Source organism: Sinocyclocheilus rhinocerous, unplaced genomic scaffold (genome assembly GCF_001515625.1).
Source record: "Sinocyclocheilus rhinocerous isolate Xijiao unplaced genomic scaffold, SAMN03320098_v1.1 scaffold1007, whole genome shotgun sequence".
Taxonomy (NCBI): domain Eukaryota; kingdom Metazoa; phylum Chordata; class Actinopteri; order Cypriniformes; family Cyprinidae; genus Sinocyclocheilus; species Sinocyclocheilus rhinocerous.
Genome location: NW_015631056.1, coordinates 640,836 through 664,378, shown reverse-complemented (window position 1 = coordinate 664,378; position 23,543 = coordinate 640,836). Strand labels below are relative to the sequence as shown.

Genomic DNA, 23,543 nt, shown 5'->3' with positions numbered 1-23,543 from the left:
GATAAAACTACCTTAGAAGTTGCATTCCCAAAGAAACAGTCACAATGGATTTTCCCAGCAGCCCAGCCAATCTGCTGATATCTTTAGTCAGAACAACACGCATGATGAAAAGACTTGGCTACTTTACACAACACTGGTCTGGCTCTGGAAGAGCAGAAAAGGACAGCACAGAGCTTTGAACTAGACCACAGAAAGACCACTACAGTGATAGTTGGCCTTCCTGTGGATCACGTGGAAATTATTCTGAACCATTTCCTTATGAGTTAGTGTGTGACAACAGTTGAAGAACAAAAGTGGTTTGTTTCAACTCAAAAACAGTGTTGCATGTTTTCAAGTGTGAACCAATCAACACAGGAAAGTGTTGTAGGTTGCAGGCGAAAGGCCTTACAAGGGTTGTTTAATCTATTTGACATTGTTACACAATGGTGTCATTGACCCTTCCCTCCTTAGGAGTCTGTTTAACAGTATTTATAATTCTCTGGAGTCTCATATGATTACAGTGTACCAAGTTCACACCAATATTTCTACATGACAGTAGTGTAAAATTGTTGTTTTTTAGTTAGAAAAACATGATAAATCAATAAATGGCATTATTACAGACTTTATGTGTGATTCTTAAGGGTGTATTTTCATTTTTTATGACTCTGGTAGTGCATAGTAAACTCAAATGAACATTAACTTTCTCACACACTTACAAAATTTCTCATTGTTCACAATGTGAGAATGATCGCTTCTCCTTTGGGATCCTAATTTCAACCAGCTTGGACTCTGCCCAAGGTTAAATGGCAAAGGTGGCATCCATCATGATCGGAATTCCAATATCTTTCCTCAGAGACATACATTTATTAGATGAAGCACTTATGGAGTCTGATAAATATCATTCACTATCATTAGCCTATGCTCTTTCAGAGGATTTATGGTCAAATAGATCCATATGACCTTCCCATCTACTGAACTAGGGGGTGAATTAAACAGTGTATTAGCTCTCAGATAGGCGCTGGCATACGTTTCCAATCCAATTAATCTTCTCTAAATAACTATGGATTTTCTACACTTTGCCAGATAGTTGATAAAACTAATGCATGTCACATTTATAAAATGAGATTGCAACATTAGACGCTAGAATGTGTTCATTTGTCTTCATCAAGATAAGCGGAGAAAGCTAAGCTGGTGGGAACTGGAGAACTGCAGCAGCTTTACAAGCTCCTCCTCCAGAGGGAGACACTTTCTCCCCTTCAGCCATATCTCAGAGATCAGTTAGAATCACACAGTAGTGTGTTTGGACTGCTTCAAAATCCCTTGCCGTTTGTTTCATTGCCTCAGGAAAGACAAATCCCATATGAGAGCTCTTCAATTTCTCAATCATTTCTACTAGATATCAATTAAGTTACCTGGAGACCTAATGGAGACCTCTCTCCTGATAAAAAGACCACAATAAGAGTTTCCGAAGAAATTTCAGTAATGTGCACAGTCTGTCAAGATACCAGTGTACACTGTAAAAATAAAAAAAGTTTTCAAAGTTGTAACAAAAAAAAATTAAGATTATTGAAGTACAATTTACAAGAAATTGCTATTTCAGTTTTCTACTTCAGAATCTGCTATTTCTAAACCTGTACTCCCGTTGTTGCATGACTAATTAGCAAAACAAAATGAAGAGCCAGTGAAAAAGAAAAACACTTGAAGCATATTGGGCTTCAGCCAGCTTCAGTCGGACCTCTGCTCCCTTATTTGGGAGTTAGCTAGTTTCCTCTCTCCTCTGACATCACTCCTCAAGCCTAATGCAACAATAATACGGCCCCAATTGCATGACATTATAGCTTCCTTACATGCACATGGGAGGGCCTGGACTGAGGTCCCTCCTGACCGCAGACGTACTGCGCTCAGTTCCCAGCTAGAACCAGCTGCACAGCTGCTGCATGGGAGGAACACAAATGGATAAAGAGAATCCAGTCTGTTTTGGGGAGAAAAAGTTTCCTAACAGAGCACCTCCCATCTCTGGGCAGTCCATGTACCACTGTTAAAAATGTGATGCAGCTGCGTTGTGGTCCCAAATGCATATTTTAAAATAAAAAAGTACACTGTCAATAAGGGCAACTGCCCCTTGTGCAATTAAAATCAGGAAACAGATGTATTAATGATAAGTGATTCACAGGCCAACCCTTATTTAGTTCTTATTTTTGGTATTTTTTACATGAATTATTAGCAGCTTCTTACTTGCGAAACAAACTGTATTTTTATGAGAAAAATTCTTGGAATTTGATACGCATAGACTTTAGGAACATTGTTAAAACTAGATCATAAGTGTCTGATATGTGATCACTAGAGATACGGCCAGATGAATTATAATTTGTTTTTGTTTTTTAACAAAGCAATAAATCTACACAAGCTCAAAGCTTCCCAAGGAGTCTGGCATCTCAAAAATTAAAAGCATTGATTTTTAAAATCAGGACTTTTCATTCCATTCTTTGATCTTAATTTGTTGTTTTAGCTTAATTTACAAATGTGAGCCAAATGCTTAAGCATGTGCCAATACATGCACAAACACAGAGTCAACAAAATGCACCTTGTGTGTGTGTATGTTTTAATGTTGTCCAGATGCTCTTGAGGCACATGGAAACAGGTGATGATAGCATTAGCCCGGAATTGGACACAGATGGAAAGGGGCTTGAACCTATTCCTGTATCACCACCAGGGTTGTAAATTATTATTTTTTCCCTCTGAATGATGAAAATTATTTCAAAGTGAATTATGCTTGGCCAACTCTCTGTGTTGTATAAACTCGCCATACCAAGGGTCCTTTCTCAGTGTCAGATCATCAGTCAAGTAAAACATATCATTCATGTCTTTCTTTGTCACATTCTCACTTTAAGACCAAAGGACTGGCTGGTCCTTGAGGGACAATATTATCACATTTAGGAGGTCTGGTTAGAAAACATGACTTAGATTATCCTGCCAAGGTTTTGTGTAACCGTCCAGCTAGACCATAACTTCTGGTAGGTGCTGTTATGTGTATCCTAAAGGACCATATGTACACACACATACACGTTTGATTTCCATGTATTATGGGGACGTCTTACAGGTGTAATGGTTTTTAATGGTACAAACTTTTCTATCCCCTAAACCTACCCCTCACACAAAACTTTCTGCTATTTTTGATTTTTTTTTTAGCCAATAAAAATTCATTCTGTATGATTTAAGCTGTTTTCCTCATGGGGACCAAAAAATTGACTGGTATTACCACCTTTGTGGGGACATTTGGTCCCCATAATGTAGGAAATACCAGGTAGACACAAACACACACACACACACACACTAACTACCATTCCATCATTTAGCAAGGCATTAAATAGATCAAGTTACAGTACAAATATTTGTTACAAAAATAAATGCTGTTGTTTTGAAATTTCACTAAAGAATCATGAAAACTGTGATCATAAGAAATGTTTCTTGATAGCATATAACCCTGTTTCATTTAAATACAGCTCTTATACTCTTACTACACAGAGAAGTTTAGTCTGTAATATCACGTCTGTAATATGAAGGATTGTTTCCAGTCTGGCCAAGTTGGAAACAAGCTTTCTGGGTAGTTTTAAAACTAATCAGCTATGATTGTATGACTGGTGGGTCAGTGCATTGGGGTGAAGGAAAGAGCCACTACATGTGTCAAAGCATTGAGTGAGGATGGACATTGAGCAGAACTGAAAAATATGTCCAAACTCTGTAATTACACCTCTCAAGAGACAGGATACTTGAGTGTATGAACATGAGCATGTTGTATTTGTATAAGTCACAGCAGATTGTGCAGTAACTCAAAACATCATTATTATTTAAGGTTAATATAATAATCTTATGCAAGGATCATAACTGTTAGATTATCTTAAGGTGCATTCAATTAGGCCTCCACAATCAGAGCTTGCTTTGAAGCAAAGCACAAAAATGTTGAGCTCGCCAGCTCTTCTTCACAGCTATTGAAATGGCCAGTTCATGCAATTACTCTATCACGGCTTTCAGAGACCCTCCCCCATATCACCTTCACGTTAAGCCCCCATCCCAAATGGGGCAGCACAAAGTCTATGTGGCAGCCATTTGGGAAGAGAGTCGTTCACTGTGATGGATGCATAAGAAAGCAACACGTTGTCCCAGCAAGGTGCCGCGGAGCTGCGCTCTACTTCAGCCACCTTTTAACCACCATGTCGCAGTGTGAAATGATTCATTTGCGTTGGCAGACGGCCGTATATCCATGGCGAGGGAGAAATCCCTGTTCTAAATCTCACACCCTCTGTTACATGTTTATGCAGCTGGATTGTTTTATTGGGCCAATTAAATGAAGTTGTGATAATTGAGCATAAGTATCAGGGTGGGGAACAGGGGCAGTCCAGCTGTCAACTGCTGGGCTCCATGAAATCCTAAACAAAGCTCTTTACACCTGTGCTCTTTAAATATTACAGCTGTGTGATGAAAAACAATAGAGGGGAACTACCAAAAGAGAACACAAATGTTGATTTTGAGTCATAGATGGTATAATCGGTGTTTTCAGTTCTGTGCTCTTTGAAGACACCCTACACTGGCAGGGAAGGCACTTTGGTAATTTTGCATTCAGGGGCATGAAAGCATCAACTCATTTCCTGCATGTCTCCTCCTGATCATATCCCAGCAAACCCCATGACTCACCCTGCAAAGGACGAAAACGTGGTGTTTGTTTGGAGCTCGGCAGGCCAAGGGATCTCCCAGCGGAGCACAGAAAACTCACACAGCTGCCTGAGAGCCCACTAATTGTGCTTTCCGTCCCCCCGCGATAGCAACCGTAGCTGTTTTGAGCATTTCCACACCCTGAAACAAAGAAGATCATCATGAATTCAGCCTTCTTGTTAAAATAGAGAGGAAAATGATATGTTAAAAAAATAATAATAAATCACTGAACAAATCACTAAAAACTGACAAGACCTTGCTCTTGGAAAAATCCATTCGTAATTTGCAAAATGCGAAATAGAACTATTAAGGGGACAGTTTACGTAAAAATGAAAATGCTGCCATGTTGCTCCAAACCAGTAAGACACTTTCTTTTTTCTTCTTCTTCTTCTTTTTTTAATGTCCATGAATGTTTATGGGATCCGGTGTTGTTCTTCAAAATAATTATGTTTACATGCACAAACAATAAGTGGTCATTTTAAAATGTCTCAAACATTCTAGTCTGAAATCACACCTAAATAATGCGATTGTAGTTCAGCTTCATCTAACATATATTAATCAGATTACCTGCTTACTCTGAAAAACAAAGGTGACATTTAAAACAACTATTTAATCGTATACTTGGACACTTGTATGAAGGCTTGTAATTGTGCTTATCAACAGACTTATTGTCTATAATCTTGAGCACTGATATCTTGCGTTACATGTTCAAACCGAGAGGCTGAGCTCACTGTTGGCAGCTTTCCTCAGATCTTCTCACTGATAGGTGGCTTGGTGATTTCCTGTGATGAAGCTGGAAAAAGTTTGGCAGAAATTGTGATTCTGTAACACGAAATTCCTGCAAACATTAAACTAAAATGAACTGAATTCCATTTGGTTTCTCAATATCTCCTGGCGATGGTTTGCTCAGGCTTGAAGAGGTTCCACACACCTCAGGATGTAAACCTCCTGGTGCATGCCTCAACAGCCAAACGCACATCCATCACACTTAAGCAAGCAAGACAGTGATATTAAAACCTCCCCTCTTCCAGCAGATCGTCCTTGGGATTTGAGCCGAAATGATTTCATATGAATGTTATGGCACAATCCTGGATTCTACTACTAAACAGTTTATATTTTCAGCTCTTATGATTCACAGCTGTGCTGTCTGTACCATTCGCCTCAATGTACATCTGCGGGATGACAAAGCTGAGGAAATTGGATTGGATTCTTTCATCCGCAAAATAACATTACCCATGATTTCCCATCTCTGACAATGTGATGATAATGGATGAGGGCAAAAGCTAAGTTTACAAAAGGGGATCTTCATTTGAAGAAGGGGGCCAAGAGCAGAGATAGAGTAGGAAAACAAACGTTGATATGTAGAGCAGTGAGTGATAGAACATCTTTGCTGTTCATCCATTGATGGAAATGTGATGATAATGGATGAGGGCAAAAGCTAAGTTTACAAAAGGGGATCTTCATTTGAAGAAGGGGGCCAAGAGCAGAGATAAAACAAACGTTGAAGTGCTGATATGTAGAGCAGTGAGTGATAGAACATCTTTGCTGTTCATCCATTGATGGAAAAGACTGTTGACTGAGAGTCTGATCTCTTGTGTTTGCCAGCACTGAGGCCTGATGCTTCCTAAAACTGAAGCCCCTTAATATAAACATACAGAGCTTTGAGCGTGCAGAACCTAAATGCGCCATTTACGTGCATTCATTGGAATGAACTTGCCCTGTTGTGCATTTATTTACCAGGTGCATAAGAACTCCTGAAGGGGTCAGTGTAATTCAGTTGTTTTGTTAAATTAACAAGGAAGTGCTAATTGTGCAACTTAAGCGGTGAAACAAATTTGCTCTTGACATTGTCTTCTAGAACACAAAAGATGATTTGAAGAATGTCTCAAGTGTTTATTGACCATACAATGAAAGTTACGGGGGTTCAATGTTGTTTTAGATCCAATATAATCCTTAAATAGAAAAGGAAGGTTTGTAAAGAAAATGCTTGTGAATGATGGCTTGACAAAGCCTTGTCTGAAAGTTGAATACATTTTAAGCCTTGAAGTTTGTGTTTCTGTGCTCCTTCATATTTAATACATGGATTCTCTTAATTCATTCAATTACTCTTCCTGTAATTCAAATTCAAATTCTGATTCAACTACCTAGAGGGTGTGGCCACTGCAATTCAAATCCCAACCCAATTCTTGAAAGGAAACCAATTCTTTAACTCCAAATTTTGCCCAACCCTGCAGTCAGTGTAACAAAATATATCTTTGAGAAGTTGGAGATTTAAGAGTAAAAAAAGAACATAAATCTTGTAAAGATTTAACACTGGTGAAACAGGCTTCATGAGGAAGTGATCACAACTGAGGGAATAGAAAAAGAATTTAGTATGATCTAATAGACTCTGATCAAGCCAATGAGGTGAAACCGATACTCAGAATAATCAACCAAGCATCACTCATACTGCCTGATACTGCAGAACGAATGAGAATCGCATCTGTTAATCAAAACAGACATTCAAAAGAACCAGGAAATTGGGTGTATTTTCAATGGCAGCTCCACAAAGGACAGCAAGTCCAAGCAAAATAGTATGCCATACTTTCCATGAAACTTTACTGTTTTGAGCTTGATCCATTCAGCCTCCATTTGTTGTGTGTCCTTACTGTAGCCGTAGTGCACCAACTATCTACTTAAAAGTTTTGGATGCTGGAGGGACTGAGGCTTATAAAGTGACAGCTAGTGCACTGACTAGCCTCCCAGGGGATGAAGACAGCTTCATTTGAATGCGAATAGTCTCCCTGTCCTCTGAGATAAGACTGAATCAACACGAAGTCTGACAATTCAGAATGGTTTTCAGCACATAATGTGGAGGATAAAGTCTCTTTGCTTTTCCTTTCTTGGCTAAGGCATTTGAGGTGCATCAGACAGGGTGTTCAGGGAGCTTCAGCCTTGGGCACTGCCAAAGACATCAAGCATATCTGCTACTTTGCACAGCAATTATCCAGGTTTTCGTTTTTCCTCCCGGGGTCTTCAAGAGACTGGTTTTGCACCGTCCACACGCATTACTTCTCGTGCTGATTGAAGACCGATCCTGTCACCCCATGTTTTCCAGGCTTTCAGGCCACCCAGTACGGACGAACCTCATGCATGTCATCCCTCTGTGTGGTCCTCTCAAAGGAGAAACAGATAGACACAGAGGAAACGCAAAACAAGTGCCAACGGAGAAAGAGATGTTTCAAAATCTGACAGTGTCATTTCTGGGAAAGGAAGGAAGAGAGGGAAAGGAAAGAAGGAGGCGGTGGGGGGAGCCCAGTAAAACAAGCAAAGAGTCTGAGCTGATTGTGAGTGTGGGACTCTTGCCATGCGATGAGAGCAGGAGACTGGAGGGAGGGCGTTCTTGTGTGCATGGAGGGAGAGAGTGAGCGAGAAATGAGAAAAATCTCCAGACTTCAGTAAAACATTCGGTATTATGCCCGTTCGCACTAAGTGCTGAAAGAGAGCCACAAAGGATTAATTCACATCAAAGCGCCTGCAGCTTATACACACCTCTGCTTAAAGAGATGAGAAAACAGTTATTTCAGTCCACCGGTCATCCAACTGCTTTGACTGATCATTAGGGCCTAGTTAGCAGGCTTTACCATCCCAGTCTCATCCAAGAGATGGAGTCACCTTTCACTATAAAAGCCCTGAAACGAGCGCAGTAAACACAACAATTAAAAAAATGCTCCATGTAAATCTATCTTTCAGCAGAAAAAAATTAAAACACAACCCTTTCCTTTCTTTAATGGGGTTTATTTGTGGTTTGCTGGATTAAAAGGCCTGTTTCCGGCCCACATGTTGGAGACGCTGGTCGCCCCTGAAGGTGTTTAGTGTGAGCGAGCCGTGTAGCGCCGAGGCATGGGCAGCTGGGAGAGATTAATAAAGAGAGGGAAGGCTCGTAAATACTGCTGCCCTGCAGTGATGAATGCCTCCGCAGTACACAGACAGCAGGATGGGAGATAAGGGGAGAAAAGACAAACACTCGGGTTTCAGCCCGGGACATGTTGCACCCAGCCAGGCCTCAACCTAAAAGAACAATTGGACCAAAGATCTTCAAACACTAGAGGACAGCATATTGTGGGCTTTGGAGGAACTAAGTCGTGACTAGACAAAAAGTACAAATTATGGAAGGGTCAACTTTCTGGTCAGTCTCTCTCTCTCTCAGGGTTCATTTGCTCAATCTGATGGAAAAGCAGTCTAGTGCAACAGAACAGAAGAAAGGATATTCTGTAGACCATCTTCTAGTAGACAAAATGACAAGTGTATTAACTGATTATGAGGATGCGTTATACTTTAAATTATGATAACTATTCCTGTCTGAAGTACATTTTTCCAATTATAAAGGACTTGGGTTGAAGTTTGGGGTCAGTACGATTTTTTAATGTTTTTGAAAGATGTTTCTTATGCTCACCAAGGCTACATTTAAAAACAATATTTTAAAGTGTAATTTATTCCTGTGATGGCTACCATATTCCAGTCTTCAATGTCACATGATCCTTCAGAAATTATTCTAATATGCTGATTTGGTGCGCAAGAAAAAAAAAATCTTATTCGAAAACATTGCTGCTTAATATTTTTGTGTAAACTGTTTTCCCCCGGGATACTCTGATTAATAGATAGTTCAAAAGAACAGCATTTATTTAATCCTTTAAAACATTATAATATTATAAATGCCTTTTGATTAAAAAAAAAAAAAATTCTTTTTTTTTTTTTTAAGTAACTGTAGTGTATGTTAAAATACTTACCTATGCCTAACTAAATACTTTTATCACACATTATGTTATGCAGAGACAACTGCAAGTAATTGATTGGTAAATTGGTTCCTCTGAAAAGTGTGAACACAGACTCTGCAGGGCTATCAGCGCAATTACCTGAGCATTTGGGAAACCTACTTGAAAACAATCATTATTAGCAGCATAGAAATGACACAATTCAATTTTAAAGGCTACTTCATTCAGCAACTGTTTATAGTGACAAACAGGAGCCAATGATGTACACAAACATGAGGAATTCACATAAAATCCTACTATGTAATACACTGAAAATGATGTTGGAGGGATGTATTTGCAGCCAAGCAGATGGAAGCTATTTATTGATATGCAAACAAGAGAATCAAGTTATGTTTTACCAAAGAAAAGGAATGCTGTGGTTATGAAGAGGGGGGAAATGGCAGAAAACAGCGAAGTTTGGCAAATAGGACAGGAAGAGAGTGTTTAGCTTGAGGTTTATGGAGGAAATTTTCCTTTTGTGATGAGACAATGAAGGAAAGCAATAGATGCACTTGACAATGAAGATTATAGAGCACACCTCAGTTTAGGAACATTTAAAAACATAATGACTTGATACTATTGTCACATCAACAACACTGTCTTACTTTTTCTATCTTGCAGCAGACAGAAAAGAAAGTTCAAGCATTTTGCACAAAGAATCAGATCCATTAGTCCAATGATTTAGAAAAGATTCTTGAAACATATCTAAACAGCCGCTTAGAGTATCACAAGTGTGTATCCATGGTTTAACATAATGTGCTTCAAATAGTTCTTCCAAGGGGAGTAATGACTCATCTTCTCTTCTTCTTGTCTTTTTTTAATGTTACTTTAAATGGATAGTTTACCCAAAATGAAAAGTCATCATTTACCCCATTGACTCATTATATGGGCAAAAACAGATGAAACATTTTTCAAAATATCAGTTTTTGAGTTCCACAAAGATTTGAAATGAAATAGGGTGAGTAAATGATGACAGACTTTTCATTTTTGGTTTAACTATCCCTTTAAGTACTTGATTATTACTGAAAAGATGGACAAGGCCTACAGATTATAAAACTGACAATTAACATAAAAAAAGGAGAACTGGAATAAAGTAGCTAATTAACATATCATACATAGCTGTTTGACTAGATCAGAATGATCAGTCCATTCCAGCAACAGTTAACTTTCTCAACTGCTTCAGTCGGCAAAGAAGTTTTGCTCAGCTCTTGGCACTGAGCTGTCCAGTTCTGATGATGTCACTCAGACATCTGTGACCCAGAGCTGGGTGTATCGGACATGGTTGCGCAGGAAAGCCTTTCATTCACTGTGGGATGTGTTTTTCTGGGCAGACTGCGAGGAGTCGCTTTAACAGTGGGAGATTATTATTTGACAAAGCTCTGCACTGGACACACACTCCTCACCAACACACATATACAGTATATATAAACTCCTGAGAGAGAAAGGTGTTAAGTCCATTCCTTAATGTGTTCGGCCCCAATCGCAAAAGCACTGGGCACACATTGACAGACAGCACTGAGTTACTCACACTTCATATCACAGGAATCTATGTGTGTGCACTGGAAAATATAAAGGAATAATATAATAATAATCATATTGAGCAATGCCTATGCTTTCAAAATAGCATCCACTACCACACCCAATGGAGGCGAGGATGAGGGGTGAGGTTATAGTTAACAATGACATAAAGAGTTTAAAAATTGTATGTTGAGTAACAATATTTGGGGAGAGAGAGACCAGGGAAAGTTAGGTAGAGAGAAACTCAGGCCAAGAGAAAAGGCCATTTCAGGGGGCCTCGTTTAAGCTATGGTGACCAAACAATTGCTTTATTACCTCAGTGAGAAGCCAAAGCATTTTGTTCTGGCATGGAGCTGTTTAGATGTTCTTTCATATGGCCTGGCAAGGTTAAGGTAAGAGAATAAGCTTGGCTACAATTCAGCTGAGCCACCTCCTTTGAGAGCTCCCCTATGCACCCTCAGTGATATGTGGCTGAACAGGGACAGCACATTAGCTTAATGGGTGGACAAATGACTCCTCCGTCGTCATAGCCGTGTGCCTGTACAGTTAATCCAAAGGTTTCATCACTTTGGTTCAATGCGCTAAAGCTGTCACACGCTGACAATCTCAACAGCTGAATGGATCATTTCAATTAAAGCCAAAATACCAGTAATGACTCAAACGGTGATTAAGTAAAGATGTGTTTAAGGCTTAAACTGTTCCATACATCAGATGAGTATGGGTAGAGTGCAGATGTTTGAGATGCCGATTTGCTCTGCTGAGATCTTTCTCATGGCATAATTTCCTGTCTCAGGACCTCAGAGCTATTACTTTAAATGCATATATAGTTTGCTCTGGTTCTCTATTTTAGTTTCTATTTGTGCTTTTATTTTAGCCCTTTGTATAGCACATCAAGCATGTTTACTTGGACTTTAAAAAGTTTGATTTTAGTCAGACTAAAGTAATAATATGTCTTTTTTTCAATGTCATGTAAACACTATCCTTTTAAAGTAGTAGTTTCAATTTTGCATTCTTTAAAAAGAGCATTTATTATGGAAATAATATACTTTAAAAAATCATACTTAAGGTCAAACTGAATGCAATGTTTTCAGACACGTCAACACGTAATTTAAATTTAAATTAAACACAATTTAATTGCTTAAATTGTGTGTGTGTGTGTTTAAAACTTATTTAAGTAGGACTTACATTCATCTTTATATGTAATTTCACAATTACTTCTAATGTCTTTGAAATGTGGTTAAAGTGCCGAAATTATGGTAAACTTAAGTATACTTAATGTTATTTCTATTTAATGTGACCTTAATGAATCATCTGTGATTACTTTTATACATTAATTGGACTATAGTTGGCCTCGGTGTTGTGTGCACTCTCCAAAAGACAAGAGATGCGTGATTTGTATTTAATTCTTCACGTATTCAACTATACATTGTGTCAGACATACTTGGACAGAGAAATGGAGACTATAGCTCAATTACAGTATATCTGTGCATGAAAATGTAGTAATGCCACTTTATTCTGCTGGAATAGTCCTCCTGAGGTAAACATGCATAATTTAAGAAATATATTAAACATAACAACTCCCCAGCACAAACTATTATCGCAAACCCGAGCTCGAATGGGTTGCAGGACCTCAAGTTCAATCTCAGATGCTTACTTCCTTTTGCCAGTTCCTGCTTAGTTTTTAAGAGATTCTCCTAACCCCATCATTCACTTTTTCCAATATGTCATTTTCTGTGTACACATTAATACCAGGGTAGGACAGGAAAGAGGGCAGGAGATAGGGAACAGAACTGTCTAGGGCTCTATGAGAGTGGGAAACCAGATGTTCCGTTGAGAGTCTGAGGTGTTTAGCCGTTAAAGATATAACGTATTTCATCATCAGCTCCATGAGCTCGAGCTGAGCCAATAATGGCCCAATGCGTGCCTCTGTAATCAATAAGGTTTGCTATAGAGACGAGAGGAGAGAGATAAATCATGTTGTACTGTGCAGATAGTCATTACATATTAAATATATGACAGACTGATGTCATAACTTTCATAAAATGCCATGAAGCGCTATATAATTTTTCAGTAACACTTTACAGTAAGGTTAAATTCAGAAGCATTCATTTATTTTTTACAACATTTATTAATCAAGGCTAATGTTGATTTATTAATACACTATTGGTAGTTGTTAATTTATATTCATTTATAAGGAATGATAAACAGTCAGCCATTCGTTATCTCAGAATAAAGTCCAACAGTTTTATATAAAAAGTTATGTAAATAAATGTAACACAATCACAAATATATACATGCATGAATATTCATTACAATGCACAAAATAAGACAAACGCTGCAATATTTCTGTAGTACTACTGAAGTTTAACCTAGATTATTAAACGCTGTAAAAGTATTGTTCATTGTAAGTTCACGATTCCTAATGAACAAGTGTTACCGAACTGAGCCTTATTGCTAAGTCTTACGATTTATTCTAAAATGCTTCTTTGTTTCCAGTCTTCTTTAAGGAATTAGAAGTGGTTATGCTGAAGGAACCAGGAGGCAAGTAAGTGGGAGAACACGCTGGAGCTGTCAAAGCTTGAGCTGAAAGCACAAGATAACCAAAGACAGTTCTGACACTGAGAAGAGCCTTTGCTGTGAGGTGCTTTTATGCAGTCTGTCTGGGTACCACATGTTTGTGATTATTTTGGGAAGTAATGAGGAGAAAAAGGGAGAGAATACAAGAGAGGGGGTATTTTAAGCAGATGATGAATATAACATCAATGGGAACTGTATCATCTTTGTGAACATCTCCAGAAATTTACTGCATGCAAACCTGTCAAACTATGAGTAGGGCACTGTGTGGGAGCTTTTGAAAAAGATGCTCTCAAGGGAACAAAGCATTATTAATGTTCAAAGAATGTTCTGTAACTAATGAATGTCCAGGATTATGTTTGGCCATTAACGCTACTTCAAGAACTGTCTGTGGTGACATATTTCTCTTCCTGAAGGGGGTCAAAAAAAAAAAAAAAAGGAAGTCTGAGGGGAAAAAAACACTCAAACCTTTACTGCAGTGCAAAGATGCTCTCAAGGGAACAAAGCATTATTAATGTTCAAAGAATGTTCTGTAACTAATGAATGTCCAGGATTATGTTTGGCCATTAACGCTACTTCAAGAACTGTCTGTGGTGACATATTTCTCTTCCCTAAGGGGGTCAAAAAAAAAAAAAAAAGGAAGTCTGAGGGGAAAAAAACACTCCAACCTTTAAGTCCTGCAGTGCAAGTCACTTTGTGTGTTGTTTCTCTTCCTGCCTCTGAAATTCACAATGCTTATCAAAGCATGATGAGACACGAGATCAGCAGGGGGCGTCAAATGACCTGACACTTTTGCAGGGTTCCTCCCTCTCCCGAAGAGCCATGCATGAGTATCCACACAGAACGAATCTGATATTGAACAGGGCACCGTTCATGTGAGCGACACCATCTGTGAAGAGGTCCCACGCTGCATGTGAAATCTGATGAGAGGAAACAAAGGGAAGGGGAAGAAAAAAGAACGAAGGGCAAAATACATTTTCAATGGTAAAGAAGCAAGAGAAGGATAAGGAAAGTTTCCTCTGTTTCCTGCTCTGCTTTATATTACTCTAAACTGTGACACCTGTAAAAGACAGCATTACCATCTCCAGGCGATGAGCGATTGCCAATTTGTGATACATTTCAACAACTGTCACGGTTCTGTGCGCAATTATGTTTCGTTTAACATTGGCACCGCACAGAAAAGCACAGGAAGACAAACATCCCGTTGAAATGTAGTTAAAGGGCCCGATAAACTCCACGCCCGCTGAATCACTCCTCAGGTCATAATAAGGAGGTGTTTCTCTGCATTCCGCTCATTTGAATGCTGGCTAAGTGCTACGTTAGAATCGGGCCACTTGAGGTCAAAGGTTATGATACTGACTGAAAAAAGACAACGCAGAGGAAGTGAATTAAAAGCAAATTAAATCGAATTATTGTATTTTAATACATTCGGTTTTCCACAGCTTAAGATCATTGTGGGCTTGGACAGCATCTCTTTCCTCATTAGAAAAATATGTTTGCCTTTTGAGGAGATGAAGCTCCGGATTTCATGACAGAGGGATTGTGGGGAGAATGCTTATGTAAATAAACAAATTAGGAGGTGCACAAACAGACGCACAAACACACACACACACGCACATAAACCTTGTAGTCTATTAAGCCAGGCTGCAGACTAGCAAAGTCAACACATAGCTCCAATCAGAAACACTAGGGCTCCCAGCACTCATGGTTGTCTTGGCATGCAGACAACATTACAGCACATAAACAAGGCTATGGGTCCATATCAAGGCCCTGTAATTATTATGAGCTGGGCTGAGAAGAACTGCCTTGTTTTTACTGCACGCTTTTACTTGTGTACGACCAAAAGGCTGGTGAGCAAATCAAAGTCGTTCTTGAGTCGTATAATATAAGAGAATCTGACCATTGGTAAATAAATCTGGAATAAAATGACAAAACCTAGATCTAGTCAAGTCCAAAGTACGTTTTTCACCCTCAACGGTTTGCCTCTTTCACACCTGCAACACTGTAAAGTAGGCAATGAGAATATTTGGCATGTCGCCGATTGTATTTCATGACCCTTTAAATGAAGTTAGCACTCTCCATTTGTAACGTCTGGCAGTATTCCCTGAGTAGCTGCTAATTCACACTCCTGGTGCTTGTCAATTGGTGCATTCAGAAATGAGAAAGCATGATTTCACTTGAATAGCATGGAAATAATTAAAAACAGCATTACACTGCATTCATCAGCAGTCAGCTTGAGACTGACCTCATGAACACATGTACACAGAAAGAGAGGCTCATTGCTTGGAGATGGTACTCAGATGCCTGGTAACCAAAATTGATTTTCCTCTGGCTTGCTAAAGAACCAGAAACTCGCACATCTATGCATCTATGCAAAATCCCACCCAAGAGATGCATTAAACCGGCAAAGAAACTGTACTGAGTAACTCTATGCTCGCAGTACTGGTGATGGAAGGAAAAGGGCGGGGGGAGAAAAAAAAAGTTGGACAAAAGCACATTGTAGTTGTTACATTAATCTGGATACAAGAATGGGAATTTTCCTCCTCATTATGATCACACGCTGCTGGGCAAGCGGCTCCATTTTCTTCCCCCACCGTGCCCTGGCAGCTCGAAGCATCCCTGCTGAGGCGGCTTCCTCGCCGGGATGAGTTTTTGACAGGCTTTACAGCCGTGCCAGGCCAGACAGTGGCTGAGCAGAATGCTGGCAGTTTTATTAATCTCCACATCTCTCTTGCTCCGTGCTTTTGAGATGGACCAGCTATCACATAATTGTTCTGCAAACTTCTTAGAGCAACAGTTTGTTTAAGCACATGTGGACTATTATTTGCAACTACAGAATTTTCCTCCAGATCTGGCAGAGTTCTGGATCGTCTAGAGAATAAACATTATCTTCTGCAGGTGTAAACCCCACTCAGGCCGATATTATATAGTTATTAGAGCTCTGAGCTAAACATACAACTACAATTTCAGCATACATGTGTATCAAATTACCTATAACACTTTCAAGATGATTTAGCTATTGAAAGGAATGGCAAAAAGCTGAAGCCACTAATGGCGACAAAACGATGCTGAATCATCTCAGTGAGCTTCACGTCAGTAAATTGCACTAAATACCAAAATAAGAAATATCTGATGGTTGAGAATAATTGCATTAAAAACCTCTTCAGACAAAAAATGAACCCCCTCAGTCTAAATGATTGAATGATTGGGTTTTGTTTAGCATGTGAAACACAGAAGCACTGCTGCCATCTGCTGTCTGTTCAAGGAAAACATTTTGGCTTGCCAGGGTATGTATACATCATTTAAGGAAAGCACACATTTAGAATACAAAGTTGCTAAATAATATAGATTAAGGTGAAGCTAGAAGCATGATTATTTAGATACTTGGTATGATATATGTGTCTGATTTTTTATTGAACGTGGTATGATAGCAGAATCATGGTGTTCAATCTTCAATCAATAATTACCTTAAAATGCAATGTAAATAACAAGGTATGACAATATGGTAATCACTGAATACCATGATGTATATCGAAGTACTATGGCATTACTATCTGAAACAATCAGTATTTTTGTCAGGGTTGTTAGTAAAGTCAAGTAATAAAGATAGCAGAGACAAACATTCCCACTCCTTTTTGTCCACTTAATATTCCTGTCATTGAACTTATTCACATGGACTTGATGAAGGAGCAGATGTGGCGTCGTCATGTCTTTCCTGATCATATGACCGCATTGCTGGAAGACATCAGGAATGATATAAACAGTGTTCCTCTCAACAGCGCCCTCATTCGCAACATCTCCAAATCTAATCACAGACTGCAGCATTAATCCAGACATCTCTAGTGCAGCCTGCAGTCAATATTGAGGTTTCTCATTCAAGCACTGACATACCCTCAACTTCCTGCATTACCAACCTCTGTATCATATCCACACTCAAATAAAAGATTTGAAAGCAAATATATTGATTAAAAAATTGATTCACTGTCATTGTCTTAATTAGCCTATATCCGGTAGTGAAAATAAGATGACTTTTAGGATAGTTCTGTGGTTTGCAACTAAGTACTGTATAATTATTTCTATATAAAAATTTTTTATCATATCCACACTCAAATAAAAGATTTGAAAGCAAATATATTGATTAAAAAATTGATTCACTGTCATTGTCTTAATTAGCCTATATCCGGTAGTGAAAATAAGATGACTTTTAGGATAGTTCTGTGGTTTGCAACTAAGTACTGTATAATTATTTCTATATAAAAAAAAAAATTTACTGCATTTCATTGTCTCTGTACTTTTTCTTTGCACAATGGCAAACAAAGTTGAATGTAATCTAACCTAAATTTAAAGTGGTTCTCAACCAGGGGTCCCACTAGGGGGCCTCGACAAACTTTCAGTAGGCCCCAATAAGATTTATCACTTAAATGAGTCTATAACTTCAAATATTATTAAACAAAAACATTAAAAATAAAGATATACAACATTAAACAGAATATTTAAGTTTGTTTAAGAAGTACCTACATATTAGATTAGATAAAAAGGGCCTTCAAAGATTGTCTCGGACAAAGGGAGCCAAAAATTTCTGCATTAGAGTATGTGACCTGCTCTGAGTCTCATTAGAGCTCAGATTCACTTTGAAACTGGATCTAGAGTAGACAGAGAAAGGACTAGGGAGAGGAACAATGACAGATTTATGTCTCAAAGTAGTGATGAATCAAAATGCCTTTAAAAAAAGATTAAGTAACAAGAGAGCAGAGAAATGCATTATTGCAACTTTATTCTACCCTGCATAATTAGTTCATATTCTCTACTTTTTTATTGGCGCAAAAAAAAACAAAAAAAAAAACATATTTCATCCGGTCCACAGCTCAAAAATTTTGCCCATTCTCTCAGGGCATGATTTCACACTTGCGGTGGATGAAAACTACTTGCAGATGACTCCACGAGACGTTTATTGATCCAAGACGATGGGTGTGGGGGTATGTGAAAACCAAAAACTGCAGCAAAAAAACAACTTAAAGACACTGTCAGGACGCATGCTTGAGTCCAACTCAAGCATATCTTTGTACTCGCGAGCAAATCTGATCAGCACAGGAATCTAGTGTGTAATTGACAAGTCTTTTTTCCTCTGTATTGAAGGTAGACTTAATTAATACCACATAGAGAGGAGATTCTTTCTGGACAAGTCTGACATATTTATCACGAGACGTCTGGATAAGGCACTCTGGAGTTCGTCACACACGGTATCTAAACACTAACCTGCCAGATGTGTTAGGATCTTTTTTCTGAGGCAGCAGTTCACATCAACGGGCAGAAGCAATTACTAGAGGTTATCACAGGTCATCAACTGCAGAGCGGCGCAGATTTGGATTTCCTCCCTCTTCAAGCTCCTTTTTCTCCACTTAAATATAAAGATTCCTGAATAATATGTAAAGAAAATATGTAGTTTACATCCTGAGAGGTTAAAAGAGTGAATTTTAAGAATTTGTTATTAGCGTTGATGGCTTTGGAAATTGCATTTACCATATGTCACATCTGTCTATCTGTTGCCATCCCAGAATGCATTGCCACATCATGCAGTAACATGATCTAAATAAAATCCAGATGTACTCCACCAATTGGTCTAATTCCTTCAAGCCTCGATATTTCACATTACATATATTAATCATCAGAGGAATGTCACAGATTTCTGCACTGATAACAACATCCCTCCCTTCAAACGACAGCTGACTCATTCCAATCAAACCAGTGGGGCGGTTATCAAAACAATGCTGCAAAAAGGGAGGGAGACAGACATTTCCTGGACTGATGCACTCAAGTGACAAAACATTAAGTGCTTCCACCTTTAGTTTATGAAACTGCGGTTTCTGTTATCCGATTCAAAAAACCAATCACAAGCTTTTAAGGTCAATTCAGAGGGTTATTTAAATAATCATTAAGAAAAGTCATACAAAAATATTCTATTACTATCTTCAGAATAACACATGGACTACACCCTTGAAGGTATGGCTGATAAGTATGATAGGTAATTATATTATTCTATACAAGACAACAGGTGTGGACCTGCCGAGGTATCAGGTTTTTGCTATTAGCTTGCCAAGATAATCTGTTACTGTTGGACAGTAACATTTCCACATGCAAAAACGGTCAGTTTTCACACAATAACTCTCAACTTGATTCAACCTGCTGTTATTTATCTTCAAAGGCAGAATCTAAGACATTGTCAGTGCAGTTCATGAAGAGCCCTTCTCTTGTCCTCAGGCTGAAAGCCTCTCTCCAGGGTCCTGAAGCATGGGCTGTAGGCCTAGAGTTGGTCCAGGGCAAGGGGCCAAACACATCTACAAGCCAGTGCCCTCCCTCTAGGGCCCCACGATCAGTCCTCCTCTGAGGAAAGCTGGGCCCCATCATCATGCACCTCTCTGTAGGCTGCCAGTGGGCCTCCATCTGGGTTGTAACTCTCCGTCTTGAAACTCAGACCATCTGCCAGCTTCTGGGCAGTTTGTTTGGCCTGTAACTCCTGAAATGAACAGTATACGCAATTACATGAATGTACTACATGAATAATGAATACAGAATGACATAGAAACACCCACACACAAGTGGCAAACATGTATAGGTATTATACTCTCTACCAGGATTATTCGAGTAGTACTTCCTCTCAACATCTCAAAATAGTTGAAGCTTTTGTGGGATAAAACATTTTTTGAGACCTCTGAAGCTTTGAAATGTAATTTATCACTTTGGTCATTCAAATCTCAGTTTCTCTGGGTCTGCTATGACAAAGGCATCTTCAACCTACCAGGTGTTTTCTTGTCTGCTCTTGCAGAAGGTCAGCCGACTCCTCTAATGACAGCAGCTGGGCAGGACTGTGGTGCAGGGGTGGAACCTTAGCCGCAGTGATGTCATCCAGGTGTTTTCGGTCTCGTTGTCTTCTGGCCTCTGCAGTAAGTGATGTGATGCTGCCAGAGGCCTGACTAGGTGATGAAGACTCAGATTTTACAGCTAACCTAAATAAAACACAGACACTTTTATCCAACGTGATTTACACCCTCATTTCATTCCAAACCCGTAAAACTTTGGTTCATCTTCAAAACACAAATTAAGATATTTTTAATATAACTTGAGAGGTTTCTGAACCACCATTTAAAGTCCAGGTAATCCATGTGCTGTGAAGAGATATAATCACTTTATATGAACAGATTTAAATTGGGCTTTTATTCACATATAAACACGTATATAGAGAGCATCACACTTGGTAAACATGTAAGCTTGCGTGTGCGTCACGCGGTAGAACAGACCTCATTGGTTCTTGTACATCACGCATGCACATTTAAGCTTCCATGTTTACCATATGTAATGTGCTCTATGTGTATCAATCATTGTTTAGATGGAAATAAAAACCTAAATTAAAGCTGTTCATCATATGAAGCGGTCTTATCTCTTTGCAAGACTTAGAATAAACCACTTGATTCATTCAGATTCATTTTACATTGCCTTTTTAAGACATTTTTTGATCTTCTATCGATGACCAAAAATTTATTTTTGTGTGAACTGTCCCTTTAATGTATTATATTTCAGCTTATTTAAAAAAACAAAAAAAACAAAAACAAAGCCATGCAATGACAGTTTAGTTCCACTCACTGGTTTGGTTTGAATCTGGGCTTCCTCATATTCACACTTTTCTCTGTCTTCTCCAGAACTTCAATGTAATGTGGTTTCTTCTGTTGCTTACTAGGAAGCAGGGTTTTAATGGTGTCTTGGTTGGAGCCATTGTTACTTTCATCAAGAGTTACTTGTCCAAATGCCACCACAAGCTCTTTCATCACTGAGGCTGCTGCATTCCCACCGGCTGTTTCTAGTGTTTCAGCAGCCTCCGGCTGGGATGTCAAAGACTCCTCTTGGCCCAACAGACCACTATTTTCCTTTATGTTAGCCGCATCGATATTGACATTGGCTTTGTTTCTGTCATGGGATGGAATAATCATGTCCAAATTGGAGTCTAAATGCGTCTCTGTGCTTCGTTTGGCAAGGGCATGCCGATATTTACTCTGAAACTCTATACGGAGAGAAATTAAACATGCTTGTTTTCTCTCCTCCTCCTCCAGATGTCCAAGTGCAAGGTGTACTTTCTCCACAAAGTCGGCAATCTTCTTTCCCTTATCTGGAAGGGTATGAATAAATCTCCTGAAGAGATTGTAAAAGTACAGATCATATTTAATCATATTTATTTGTACAGCATTTTATTCATTACGAAATGTTTCACAGTATTAAATGGGAAAATAACAGTGTCCATGTTGCAAACAAATGCTTAATCACTTTAACAAAGCAACAAATTCATTTATATTACATTTATTTGGGTATTTTGCGTTGAATTAGAAATTGTTAGTGATGTTACATATGACACTGAAGTGTCAAAGCGTGTATCGAGTACGCAGCGCAATTTTTCACGAAGCTCTGTGTCGGAGCGCGTATTGTTTTCAGAGAATCACGTGATCAACGAAATAAATATATATATACACACATTAATAAGAAATAAAGTTACATTTTCCTTTAATATTCTGTAATGAAGGAGATACCAGTAATCTGACAGAAGTTGTGAAATGGCTCCATTACAACAGACATCTGCTCAGGGGGCCAGTGGAAGAGCCTCTTTTCCTTAAAATGGAGGAAGAGGACGAGGAAAAGGCCCTCAACAATCTCTTGGAACAGAAGTTTCCAGAGTGCCCTTCATATTTCATCTTGTGTTCAGGGGAGTTATTTTTGTAGGATTGTCATAACAAAATGGGCCTAAGAGTGAATTGTTCATTTGATACATTTTAATTTGAATTTATGCAAGATTGTCACGACAAAACGTGCCCAAGAGTGAACTGTTCATTTTGTAAATTTTCATGCATTGTGATTAAAGTATATTTCATATAAAATGGCCAGAAGTTTCAAACATTATTTTTAATATTACAAACAGGAAATAACTCGCATAATACAATGAAACGAATAACTGTATAGGCCTACAACTAAATTACACAAGATTAATGTTTATAAAATGCTTAATATATCATTATAAAATGCATACACACAAAGTATGACGTATCGTGTGTAATAAAAGTGAATCACCCCTTAAAAACCGTAAGGTGGCGCTACTCTGTTAATAACATAAGCTCCGCCCCTCACTTCCGGTTCTGAACCTGCTGGTGCTGCAGGTCTGCAGCTGGATACTATTGGCTTTGTCCGACTGAGCATCTTTCACAGGCTTTTGGCTGCTACATTTCTTATTAACCACCAGATGGCGCTGTTTTTGACACTCTCGAAGCTTTTAAAGCAGCACTATGTAACTTTTTCTGTGTTCAAAATTTGCTAAATGTATATAATGAGCGAGTACATCATGAATTCATCTTCCAAACCGCGTTTTTGTCTTATTCTGAATCAATTAAAATAATACCCGCCTACAGAAATTCAAATGGTTGGGGGGTGGGGAGGGGCGAGGTCGTGGTTAGAACGCTTGGCTGAGTGAGTGCATCAGACGAGACGACAACGACGAAGAAGTGCTGCTGCAGAGTTATTGCATCAGAGAAAATGAAGAAGAAGAGCTGCTGTAGCGTCAAGTTTCGGCATGTCTAAAGGCAGTCACATACCGGACGAGAAGCGCAGTGCCGTGTCTAGAACAATTCTTACAACAAGTACAACACGACGTAGCAGGGCGCCGCGGGTGTGAGTACACTCATAGAAAATAATGTGTTTGAATTTTAAAGACGTGGCGCGATGCGACACTGCGCTGTGCTTCTCGTCCGGTGTGCGACCGTCTTAAGAAACGCTGTTATGTTGACCCCCATGCCCAAACGTCTTTGTTTGGGCTTCCGAAAGCAGATGATGTCAGGAAACAGTGGTTGCAATTTATTTTTAATCCTGCTCCTGAGCATTATAACCCCAATTTGCTATTGTGTGCTGCGCATTTTACTGAGGACAGCTTCCACAACA

At 38.9% G+C, this 23,543-nt stretch overlaps 1 protein-coding gene across 1 annotated transcript in view; it reads right to left on the bottom strand.

The window, feature by feature from the left end:
• Positions 1 to 19,470: 19,470 nt before the first annotated feature.
• Positions 19,471 to 23,543, bottom strand: part of LOC107741420 (DNA-directed RNA polymerase II subunit GRINL1A-like) — a 23,751-nt gene continuing 19,678 nt past the window's right edge. Inside the window, exons 3-5 of the mRNA XM_016554144.1 lie at positions 21,213 to 21,755; positions 20,371 to 20,578; positions 19,471 to 20,088 (exon numbers count right to left, since the gene is read on the bottom strand). Of these exons, the coding sequence (XP_016409630.1) occupies positions 19,945 to 20,088; positions 20,371 to 20,578; positions 21,213 to 21,755 (895 nt within the window). The 3' untranslated portion in view covers positions 19,471 to 19,944. The remainder of the gene's footprint in view (positions 20,089 to 20,370; positions 20,579 to 21,212; positions 21,756 to 23,543) is intronic.